The sequence below is a fragment of the Lytechinus pictus genome, chromosome 11 (genome assembly GCF_037042905.1).
Source record: "Lytechinus pictus isolate F3 Inbred chromosome 11, Lp3.0, whole genome shotgun sequence".
Taxonomy (NCBI): Eukaryota; Metazoa; Echinodermata; class Echinoidea; order Temnopleuroida; family Toxopneustidae; genus Lytechinus; species Lytechinus pictus.
Genome location: NC_087255.1, coordinates 20330211 through 20343061, shown reverse-complemented (window position 1 = coordinate 20343061; position 12851 = coordinate 20330211). Strand labels below are relative to the sequence as shown.

At 37.5% G+C, this 12851-nt stretch overlaps 1 protein-coding gene across 2 annotated transcripts; it reads right to left on the bottom strand.

The window, feature by feature from the left end:
• Positions 1 to 9387, bottom strand: LOC129270959 (sulfotransferase 1A1-like). 2 transcript variants are annotated; one of them, XR_010295174.1, is made up of 8 exons: positions 9182 to 9354; positions 7073 to 7420; positions 6177 to 6421; positions 5135 to 5255; positions 2807 to 2904; positions 1540 to 1723; positions 327 to 1280; positions 1 to 131 (listed from the first exon to the last, which is right to left on the bottom strand). XR_010295174.1 is itself a non-coding variant. In XM_064106968.1 (7 exons), the coding sequence occupies exons 2-7, from the start codon at positions 7242 to 7244 to the stop codon at positions 1171 to 1173; spliced, it is 930 nt and encodes a 309-aa protein (XP_063963038.1). In that variant the 5' UTR covers positions 7245 to 7420; positions 9182 to 9387; the 3' UTR covers positions 1 to 1170. The 2 variants fall into 2 exon arrangements, 1 of the variants encoding a protein (XP_063963038.1); XM_064106968.1 differs by having other exon boundaries at positions 1 to 1280; positions 9182 to 9387.
• Positions 9388 to 12851: the final 3464 nt, after the last annotated feature.

Genomic DNA, 12851 nt, shown 5'->3' with positions numbered 1-12851 from the left:
GCACGTAAAATTTATTTTCTGACATAAATGAAATAGTATTAGAAAGTTTTCGTATTTACTACAGAGTCGCTCTCTGCAACACACCGATTCCTTTAAAAATGCTAGCCAAATCACAAAGGTGAGCTGAGAGGCTTTTGTTGAATGTTGGTGGACCAGACAGTAGATTATCCGAAGATTTTCACCGGACGAACAATTGCAAAGGCGTTGTCCAGAGTCAAGAGACGACGCTGCTGTCCCGGTTCACCAACTTCCCGCGACAAAAGCCTCTCAGCTCTCCATTATGATTTGACGTGCATTTTCAAAGGAATTGATGCGTTGTAGAGAGCGTCTCCGTAGTAAATGCGAAAACTCTAATCAAACAGGGGCGGTGCTAAGATCCAGGGTTATGGGCAGCCACAAGGGCCAAAATTATCAACCTTAGAAATAAGCAACCCATATTAGATACATAAACATTCAGAAATAAAGATGACAGTCTTTTTTTTCTGCTTTAACTTTACTTCTAAAGTTGTTTTATTTTTTATCGTAATCTTATTTTGCGTCATTTGTCATCTAATTTAACACGTTTTATTATTAGTATTATTAAGCTTAATAATTTTGGACCTCACGGCCGCCCATGCAGTGGTGACGGTCCATGTTTTGTTTCGAATAGCGCAATAAAAATGGAAAGAAGAAAAAATGAAAGAACATAGAAAAATGAAAAAAAAAATATTGTCTAAAAAGAGAGATTCGAGAAGTGCACGTCTATCACATCCATTTACTTCTATTCTTTAAAATTAAAATAAACTGTGTGACCTTATGTCCGAGTAACGCGCTCATAATATGTGTGGGGGTGTCGCGTCGTGGTCTAGTTGTTGTGAGTCTCGTCTTTTTAATCTGAAGGACATGGGTCCAATTCCCAGCCATATGGCGTGTTTTCCTTCAGCAAGAATTATTTACCAACATTGTGCTGCACTCAACCCAGGTGAGGTGAATGGGTACCCGGTAGGAGGAAATTCCTGGAATAATCGAGCGCTTATAGGCAGCTAAGCTTAAGTCGGGGGTAATAATGGCAGCGTTTGTATCATCAGGCAAAGGGCTATATATAAATCCAGCTATTATTCTTATTATAAAGCACCTTCTTGAGTGGCGAAATTGTACAATTTTAATAGATTGTTCAGTTTAATAGAATGCCTACTCAAAATCGAATCGCAAATCAGTGTCAGCCATTTTCTCTTGATAGACTCGGTCGAACTCTTCATTCTCGCTCACCGTGAATCGGTTCTTCCAGCTTGCGATTACACCTGAAAAAAAAAAGGAAGGGATGAACCTGTAAACATATTTATCAAAAAATTTATCCAAATATCAACAAATACTGATGTCATTAATGGATCACTGAAAGCATTTTTATTTGACTGTCAAATAACTTTATATCTTCAGCTGATCTGTAATAACGGATGTGTTTCCTTTTTGCCCTCGCCCGGCTATCTTTATCCTCTCTCATCATTATAAAGCCTTATTTTTTGTAATTTTGCAATATCAATTACGTACAAAAATTCTTACCTTTACTCATGTAGGGATATTTCCCCATAGCTTTGACGAGTTCCTCTTTTCCAGCTTCTTCAATCTTATCAAAACTTTTCTTCATTCCTTTGAAAGAACTGTGTTTCACAATTTTCTGTACAGTGTCGTCCGACAGATGGCGTCCCAGAAATCTGGCGATTGATTCGACGGCTCCCCTTGGGTCCTGGCATGCGAAAGTGAAGGTGAGGAAGATAAATGTACATGGTTAAAGCAATTAAATGTGCTTGAGAATTTTCAATGTAACCATTTCTTTTTTCCTAAAGCATCAACCCAAAGAACAGCAACGGGATATCTTGAAGACGATGCTTGAATATCATGTACTACGTAAGTTTACTCTCTTAAATTTCTCATTCATTCAATCCCTTTCCACCATTTTCACAGATGAAGTTTACTGATCGACATAATTTCATATTAATTGGTTTATTTATTCATGTTTGGTTTATTAGGAATGATAGAATAAGGTGAAGAGGTGAAGGGCAGTCCGGTTCAGTCATATAAGATCCAATTTTCATGGATAATAAACAAATCAATTCAACATTCTTTTTCTCTGACGAAAATGGGTCCCTGAAAGCAAATAGAGTATGCCTGTCCCTACTATACAGTACAAAGACAGAAGGGCCAGAAGAAAGGCTGAGGGAAAATGAGAAGTGAAGGTGTCGATGAAGCGGGAGAGAGAAAAATGAGCTGGAAAGTAGGCATGAACTACATAATATACTGAACAAATAAACGTACAAAAGAGTACCTTTGATATGAATGGTGGCCTACTAAATTTTCGCTGCTTTTTCAGTGGTTTTTAAAAAGTGCTTGAATCTAACTATACCAGAAGTACCTAGGACGCGTCATAAAGATGCTAAAGGTGGCTCCTGGTACAGCAAAAGAATATTTTTTTTGCAAAGAGAAGGCTGGCTGGCGAGGGAAGAATTATACTGAGATTGCGTATCACTGGATAGTAGAGTAAAGGGGGTGAACGGAGGGTGGGAAATCTGGCCACACCTCCTTCGAGAACAAGAGAGGTGTGGTCGGAAAACACAAATGACTTTTGAAGATAAACAACAGAACCGATATTTGGTGACGGGTAAGGTTGGCAGGAGGTCGAAAAGATTCAAAATTGTTCAACAAAAGTTACAGGGAAAACAGTTTTCAGGTATGTCTTGTTCGTCTTGTATGAAGAACTCAATGAAATGCCACCTTTATAAGACACGATTACGCAGAAGGACATCAATTTTGACACACCCTATATTTCTACCTTTTTCATATCTTCATATTTGATGAAGATTCTGTTTTCTTGATGACGTAGATCCCATGATGTTTTCACGTGATCAAACCATGAACCATAATTCCTTGCTGTAAAAAAAGAGAAAAAACAGCAAGAAATAAAACAATGACTTTTGTTGTTGAATTGGATTTGAATTTGAATTTATTTGCCAATGTTAAAAATCAGCATGAAAATCATTAACAATCACACATATGTACAAAATGATGAGCCAGGACCTCTAGGAAACACATAATATTGAGGGTGAGGCCCTACGACAACACAATGAAATAAAATAATTTATGTTTGGATATCTTAAAGAAAGCATCGATTCCGGCTTATTCACATTTTTGCAATAACTAAAGGAAAATTATTTCAGTTTATGGTGTGATGAAATTGAACCGTGAAATCTCTATTTTATAGACAACTTTATTACTCATTTTTTTCTTCAGATTTCATTCTACGTGATACTATTTATTTAAATTTTTAATTTTCCCTACGTCTTTTATTATAGGTGAATCCAATGAAATTGGAGTTACATAGAAAGTCCATATTATGCAACTTCAACGTATACTGATTACTTAGAGCATTTTTTTTCTTCAAAGCATATGTGATCAAATTTTGCTTTCTACACAAATTAAAAATTGTTTCCAGTTTGTAAAATTTCGCTGCTGTATATTGTGCACAAATATTTCCCTCATTCTTTATAAATTAATGTCATTCAAACAAACCGTAGGCCTAAAGATTACCGGTTTATGCAAGATATTCTTTTTCTTCATTCGGTGGTTAACTCTTCACCTTAATTGCGACTATGTTGATATATGAGTGTATGTGAGGGTATGTCGGTGAGGGTGTCTGTAATGGTGCGTGAGTGTAGGTGTGAGAGTCTGTAAAGGTGTACAAGGGCCAGGTGGTCATTTTATCCTACAGTGAGAAGTGTAGCAGTGTCCGTGACGGCAATGCGCAGGTGATATAGTGTATTTAACGGTATATGTGGGTGACAGTGTTTCAGATGGTATGTTGATGCAAGTGTCTGTGAGTGTATGTGGGTGACATGTGTTTGAGAGGATATGTGGGTGACATTGTATGCGTGTGTATGTGTGTGACAGTGTATGTGCGGGTATTTGGTTTGGATGACTGCGATTGTATATACATGGGTTACAGTGTATGTGAGGGTATGTTGGTGGGGGTGTTTATGACAGTATGTTGATAATTATGTGGTTTCTGTGAGTATGTATTGGTGAGTGTTTGGGAGGGTATGTGGGTGACAGTGTTTGGGAGGGTGACAGTGTATGCGGGGGGTGTCTATGAGGGTGTGCTGATGAGGTGCATATGAGGGTATATGGGTGACAGTGTATGGGAGGGTATGTGGGTGACAGTGAGTCTGAGGGCATGCTGGCTTGGGTGTCCGTGATGGTATTACGTGAGTGGCAGTGTATGTGAGGGTATGTTGCTGGTATGTGGGTGAGTGTTTGAGAGGTTATGTTGTTGTGGGTGTGTATATAAGGGTGTGGGTGAAAGTGAGAGTATGTGGGTGGGTCACGTGGGTGCGCTTCTGAGGGTGTGTGGGTGACAGTGAATGTGAGAGTATGTGGGTGACAGCGTGTGGGAGGGTATGTGGAATGTGGGTGACATTGTTTTGGAGGGTGACAGTGTATGCGAGGGTATGTTGTTGTGGGTGTATATAAGGGTGAGGGTGAAAGTGAGAGTATGTGGGTGGGTCACGTGGGTTAGTTTGTGAGGGTGTGTGGGTGACAGTGAATGTGATAGTATGTCGGTGACAGCGTGTGGGAGGGTATGTGGGGTGTGGGTGGCAGTGTATGCGGGGGTATGTTGGTGGGGGTGTCTATGAGGGTGTGCTGATGGTCGGGGTGACAGTGTTTGTAAGGGAATGCTGTTGCAGTGTTTGTGAGGGTAGGTTGCTGCCAGTGTTTGTAAGGATAGGTGGGTGACAGTGTTTGTGAGGGTATGTTGTTGTGGGTTTATATACGGGTGAGGGAGAAAGCGAGAGTATGTGGGTTGGTCACGTGGGTGTGTTTGTGAGGGTGTGTGGGTGAAAGTGTGTGGGAGGGTATGTGTGGGTGAGTGTGTGTGAGGGTATAAGGGTGAGATTGTATGAGCGGGTTGGTGGGGGACAGTGTTTGAGAGGGTATGTTGGTATGGGTGATTTTGATGGCATGTTGATGTGGGTGTCTGTGAGTGTATGTGAGTGACAATATTTTGAAGGCTATGCTGGTGAAGGTGTCTGTGACGGTATGTACATGGGTGACAATGCTTGTGACGGTATGTGGGTGACAGATCTGAGGGGAGGGTAGTTCTTACTTCCATCCATGAATTCCTTGAGGGCACCTTGCCATCTGATGTAATCACCCATCTCATTATTTCCTACGAATCGATCGAGGGAAGTAATCACATCTTTGGGGTTTCGAGCAACATAGATCACCTGGATAATTACAGAAAATGAAAGGGTTCTCACTGTCAAAAAAAAAGTAGCATGAAATTTTCATAAGAGACGAACATTTTGAGAACTGTTACAATAGCTACAAACGTCAATACTCATCAAGAATCTCATTTTCATAGCTCAAGACAAATAAAGAAAACATAAGAACAATGCTATTTGCACCACTCCAAACAAAATTAATCTTGCTTATGTTACTAAGAATTGAATTCAATTGGATGTATTACCGAAGTTGAGCCACTTGTCTTATGAATACATTACCATGAAACGATATGAACAAAATGAATTAGCAATTGCAGCTAACATAATAACAAAATTACTAAAAAGGTTAATCCCAAATTATTTGATTCATAGCTAAAAAATTAATTTAAAGTAAATCAAAATATTAACTCATATTCAGTATTATCTATATTCATTACTTATTCAGGTTAGTGCGGTCATCTTTAACGGAAGTACTACTTACACACACATAAATCTTCAATATTCATTAAGATTCTTAATGAAGAAAATTATAAGCAGTATATACAGATATCTAATTTATTTTCTTCTACCAGCATTCCTGTTAACGATTTGCCAAATATTTTCTCCATGTGATGTTTCTCACATCACTTTGCAAAGTATTCCATGTAGAAGGGTTAGAAAATGAAGTTGATTTTAATAGTTTAATAATTTTCGATGAATCAATATGAGGTTCATCACAATTGAAAGTATGAAATAAGTTTGCGTCATCCACCTCCCAAGAATAATTTCAAGAGTTTGCTAAACCGCTTATAATTCTGTTTCTTTCTCCAATGACGATGCTATGGTCATTCTGAATGTCTTATAAACGACTTAATATGTGAAGGATCGGGTTATTGAGTTCCAAGTATTTACGTATTTTAAAACTGATTTAATTTTCAACGATACCTTAGCTTTTTTCTCATCAATTCCAGGTGGAAGGTATCTAACAGGTAGATGACACTGTATGATGCGAGGAGAGGGCGCCTTCTCTATGATCTTATAGAATGGGAGATGTCGCGTCTTTCCCTCTTCGTAGGCATTTTTCTGGAAGTAGATCATCTCGATGTTCCCTTGCGTGGTCGTTCGGTCGATCGTCTCTGGATTACCATGGTTTAATATCAGATGAACGATCTCCGACGTCCAATGGGTTCCTGTTTATGTGGTGGTGTTTGAAAAATACATTAAAACTTATATTAGATCTTATAACATATACATGAATATATTATTGTTATGTACAGTATAATCTCGTGCATTTCTTTTATAAAAGTCAACGGCGGAGCAAGAATTTTATAAAGACGGGGGCCCGAGGGGGCCAAGAAAGAAAAATCCGATAGTAGTCATTATCCTCACTGTTCGTAAATCTGAAAAATATATATATATATGGTTCTGGGCGGGAGGGGGGGGGGGGTGCCCGGTACAAACCCTTGTACAATGAATTTTGGTTGATCTTCATAGGGCGACCAATAGTCCCCTGCATCCGACAATGATGGGTCACGAAGAAAAAAAGCGGTTTAATTGGAGAATGTTAAGTTATAAAGATTAGGCCTATGCAGGGGAGAGACGATGACAGATGATGAAGAATACACATTAAAATTCTATCTGAACATGCTGAATACGATTTATGATGATAGATGCATTAATGTTGTTCTTAAATACGAATCAGGGACATTTCTATCCTATCATTTACTACTTTGGTTGACATATATTACTTATAAAAGCAAATCCGTGCGATGATGTCGGATGAGGTGAATTCATCGATACCTCCACCCCCACCCCCTCCCATGAGTGAGATTTCAAATTACCTGACTTGGAATAGGTGTTGATCCAGATATCATCATATCTGACATCAAACGTCTTCATAGCTTCGATGCTTGACGGGATGACCAAGGCATTAAATTTAATTCCATCATGGTAAATACTTCCATGGACTGAATGTTCTACCCAATCATCGGAACTGTATAATGACAGATCCATTTCATATATTATGAGGCTGTTAAAGGAATCTTCTGTTCCTCTCTCGGCATGCCCCGTTAGCTTTCGCTCCTTCTTACCGCTTCGGCGCCTCGATCGGTCTCGCTCTGGGCTCCCCTTTTCCCTATTAGTTTACGGTCAGTCGGTCAAATTACTTGCATCATACCTAGACCTGCGACCTAGCAAGAACAAATGGAAGTTATACATTTACACCAAAATGTTACTTTTAGACACGATAATAAACGACCACGGCGACCATGTAAAATGAAATGGACAGCGATTCAGGTTTAACATGTATTTGATATTTAATGAACATAATCTACCCGATAATCGAAGAAGAGGATCGACATATAGACTCAATAAACTATACTCGAGAAGCTATATATGAATGTATACATGCAGTGCATCTAATGAGTACATAAAGACATATAATATATGTCAATTAAGTTACAGCAAAGAGTTCTGTACTCCCCCATTACATTTATTTGTTCTCAACTACGCCTCAGTCAATGGCCCCGCGCGACTGAGTGTGTGCCCTTTCTGTTATGTAACTTGGGCAAACACAGCTATCATGGCTATAGCTGCCCTCAGCTTTTGTGGGATGCTAAAAAATGGCCTTGCTCTAGAGAATATATAGGGTCTACATGAATTTTGTTTATAACGAAAATCAAGTAAATCTAAAAAGCTATGTATATCATATATATGTTCAACTAAAAAAACTTTAAAAAATCTAATTCACTGTGTATTATAGTGGTTGTGAGCCATGCAAACATCAGTGAAAAACGTTCTATTTTTATGGAGGTGGAGTATCATGTTGTTGTTGTTGTTGTAGCTCGTAGTGGGTCGTTTCCACGCCCAAATGATCTTTTAGGTGAACTCTAGCTTAGTGGGACTGTCACAATTAAGATTGATGAGCTGCTATACTATTCAAATACTGATGTTAGAAGGTGGCATTGGTGCTTGTGATGAAGCGCACCAAAGAATATGATATTGTAGATTGCATGTGGGGGACAATTAGGGTTATGCCAAGAAGAGAAAAGAGAGACATAATCATGAAGATAGGAAGGGGTGTTTGTCCTATAGTGAATTCCTACGAACAAGCATTAGAATGCTCTTCTTCAGGTCTGAATTTCAAAATTTTTAGCTCATGCTTCGCGCTCGCAATATTCCATGATTACAAAAATTGTTTCCTGTGTTTAGGTGTAATTCTAACGAAATCAACAAGAGTTTGGCGCTCGCATTGAATGGATATTATATGCAGGCCTATTCTCTTTTATGAATTCATAAAAATGGTCCTTAAATTAATTGTCCCTGTTTGGAGTCAGTAATCTAAACAAATTTCAGCTCGCGCTTCGCACTCGCATTGTTTGTTTAGTGAGACGGCTACGTCTCATGATTACAAAAATTAGATTATAATGTCCCCTTTTAGGTCTGAATATAAGGATTTTTTAGATCGCGCTTCGCGCTCGCATTATTTGACCAATGAGATACCCCTTTAACGGCATAGTCCTTATAATATCTCTATTAGGTCGGTATATACCTGTCAATCGAGCGCGCGGCTTCGCGCGCCCACTAGGGAAATAATTTTTTTGCTGGTGCCCCCCATGCCGTGACCCCGTACGGTACGATCTCACCGAAATGAAAATCGAGAGAGAGGGAGAGAGAGAGAGGGGGGGGGGGGGGTATCTGAATCAGAGCAATCAGAATCAGAATGAAAGTGAATTGGACAACAATATTTTAGACCGGTGATGACCGATATGCCATTACTTTATATGCCTAAGCCTGTACCATATCGTTGTCTGTCTCGTTCACTGCAAAATACCGGGCAAAATATCAAATGCAATTATCTTATTCAAGTTGAAGATGAAATATTTTCACAAACGTAAAATACAATTGAAACGTACAGGCCTACATTAATATTCGAACCGAGCACTACTTACCCTACTCACTGCATATGACCATGCATCGCCGCCGGGGCACGAATAATATTCAGCTCTATTACGAGCAGTACATAACGTATAGGCTTTATATATAGTTTTTCTCTCTACAAACACCGGCCTCGGACTCCGGAAAGGTCTAATGATCATCGATTTTCTGACAAACAAATATATGGACAGGGGATTGACCTACTTAGAATCGACGGGGCGGGGCTTGCGAAGGTTCTAATAATGACCTAAATAAGTGCCTTCGCCTTCATGCTTAATCATCAAAAGAGAAGGCAGAAGCAAAATGACGATAGTAATAGGCAACTGCATGTATACGGATAAATACTTAATAACATTTAATTCCAGTTGAATTGTATCGCATTTATTATCATCTTAATTAATTGAATTGAATCGATTAACATATCGTCACTTTGTATTTGTTGTATATTTTTATTCCATTCTTTATTGTATTTGTAATTAATTGTCATATTGATGTTTTGATATTTCATATTTTCGGTTGTACTTATATCATTTATTTTTCTTAGCGCTTTGAAACATAATGTTTAAAGCGCTTTGCACATTTTGGTATTTTTTTAAATTATTATTATTATGATGATTATTATTGTTATTATCATTATTATTTGTTATGATTATTATTACCATAATTATTATTGTGATTATTATCAGTATCATTGTCATTTTTATTATTATTACTATTGTTATTATCATCATCATCATCATCATCATCATTATTACTGCAGAGCGAAATGCAAGATCCAAATCTAGCTGTTTAAGTATTCCTATCAATTACCATTTCAACATGCATACTAATATTTAGATTTTGAATATTAAACGAGTGTTACAATTCAAACTGAGCTAACAGGGAATTAGTTTTAATAATCCTTGGAATATTATACCAAATTTTTACCACATTATTAAAAGGTATCATGTGGTCAGAAGCCAGTTCGTAGTTCCACTCTGCGCATGATCAGAAGATTCTGCGCATGATCAGAGGAAGGTCATTTGTACTAAAGTGACATGGTGGTTTAAAATTTAATGAGATAAGCACCAAATTCGATGTCTTAATTATTCATTATATTCTTTTGAATTGTGTTTTTCATTCACATCCACAAAAAAATGCGTCCACGAATGACTGGTATATTTCACAGTTTGCCAAGTACATTGTACAACATCCTCTAGTATGCATTTAAAGTAGAAATGCAACAAATAACTTCATATAGTGTTCATTGATGTGCTATTCTAGTCACCTGGTCTATTAAATTTCTTCATCCCGCTATGTAAGGCATGCATACGCTTTGAAATCTACCTATCTTAATGAAAGAAATGAAAGGTCATTTGACCAAAATTGTCCCAGAAGTAACTACGAACTGGTCTATTATAAGCGAGAAAGGGTAGTAGTATACCGTAGACTACCAGCATAAACATTAAATATGATGTGTATGGCTTAAATCAAGAGACGTTTTAGATAGGCCTTCTATGATAGATACAAGTATGCATCTTTGTAGTTCTTTATGTTAAAAATGAAAATACATACGATATATTTTTTTTATCAATATATCGATGCCCTATCTGGGCGGTAAATTGCCAGTTCGTCTACTGCCAATTCGTCCACTCACCAATTGGTCTACTTTCATTTAGTCTAATGTCATTCCGTCCATCAACAATTCGTCTATCAACCATTTGGTCCATTAATCATTTGGTCCAATCATCACTTCGTTTAATCCCCATTTCATCTATGACCATTTCGTCTCACAACCAGTTGGTCCGGCAGTTGGTCTAATATCCATTTCATTTTCATTCATTTTGCACAATTTAACACTTGGTTCAATTAGACCAAATGGTATATGGACTAAATGGCTATTGGACCAACTGCATGGTTATTAGACAGAATGACATTAGGCTAAAATGAAAGTAGACCATGTGGTGAGTGGACGAACTGATGGTAGACCAAATTATAGTAGACGAGTTGGCAATTGGACGAATTGGCATTAGCCGAATTGGAAATAAACCCTCTGGGCCCCGTCTCACTAAGAGTTGTGACTGATTTGATCAATCTCAACTAGTATGGAAATCCATCCATACCATATTTTTATAGGCCTACAGGAAGTCTGCACAATGTTTTTTTTTTACAAATGGGAAACACACTGAGTTGTCAATGGTAAATGTATATATACATGTATAGATATGATATAATATATGGTATTTACATTGCGCACATATCCACCTTGTTAGGTGCTCAAGGCGCTGTATGCATGTATGCATCCCTATGCATATAATATCTAGAATACATTTTGAACAGACATGTATTGCTTATGAAGGTGTTGCTGGCTTTCCATATAGTAATTGTGGTTGATCGGATCAATTGCTACACTTTGTAACAATTGCAACAACAACAAAACTTTGTAAGACAAGGCCCTGGAAAATGACGAACGCTGGACACAACAGGCCCAATAAAGGGGAATTAAGGCAATCGTGGAAATTGTTCTGTCCAGGTCAGAATGATTTTGTGAAAGGTCGGTATATATACTCAGTATATCAAGTCACATCATTGGAGTCATGTGAAGGGGGGGGGGTGGGAATTGGGAGGGTAGGAATGAGATGGAGAGAGAGTGATGGGGAGAGTGAGAGGTGTACACACACAGAGCAAGAGAGAGAGACAGAGAGAGTAATATGTTCCATTTTATTCTTCATCCCAGGGCAGGTTCATTTTCATAGTATAAGCCAGCTCAGAAAAAAATCGACTTCAAGTATACCATAATCCATTTACAGATCAAATACATGTAGGCCTACATATTTCTTGCATCTTAATTACTAAGCTACACGCACTTATATTCGAAACAAGTAAAACAAATTCTTGAACTCCAACTTTGTCGCTTTCTCTTGTGAGGGGAGATACTGAATACTTCTCTTGCGTTTGAATTTATTAAAAAAACATTTAATTGCGTCATTGCTGTCACCTTAACCATAGAACTTACTATTTTGAAATTTTTGTTCAGTAATTAAGTCATAAACACACAATAAATCTCAATAACTACTACATCTTCATCATCATCGCCACCACCATCACCATCATCACCAACATGATCAACATCAACATCTCTGTCATTTCTGATACATTCTCATTTTATTCACCTGCTACCACACTGTAACTTGGACAGATAAAATTAGAATAAAGCAAAAACACATTACAATAATCCTGTATGTATTTATTTACCCAGATTTACATATCATTGCACATTATAAACGATTGAAAAGAAATTATCTATCATACACTATTACAAAATACCTTTAAAATCATTTTGACACTGTACACAAAAAACATTCAACAAATCTTTTGTGTAATACTTTGTGGCACATTCATAATCTATGAATAAAGTTCATTCATAAAACCAAGATCTGGGGGCCATTTAATGAATTCGGAAGTATCAATTGATCATGCATTGCAATAGATTGATTTCAAACTGATAATCAAAAATAAATTGAAGGTGAACGTTATGAGATTATAAGAAAACATCTACTCAGCAGACAAAATTCGAAAAGAAGAAAACTAAAAAAAAAAAATACATCAGCTTTTCATAATAAAACTGTTGTACGAACAAATGCAGAAGGATACAATACATAAGGAAACTCTAAAAACTGAAATATTAAATCCATATTTGAATGG

Coding starts and splice junctions, on each gene's coding strand:
- LOC129270959 (XM_064106968.1), bottom strand. CDS start 7,244: ATGGATCTGTCATTATACAGTTCCGATGATTGGGTAGAACATTCAGTC. Junction 5,256..6,176: donor TTGATGAGAAAAAAGCTAAG/GTATCGTTGAAA, acceptor GTAATTATCCAG/GTGATCTATGTTGCTCGAAA. Junction 2,905..5,134: donor CAAGGAATTCATGGATGGAA/GTAAGAACTACC, acceptor CTTTTTTTACAG/CAAGGAATTATGGTTCATGG.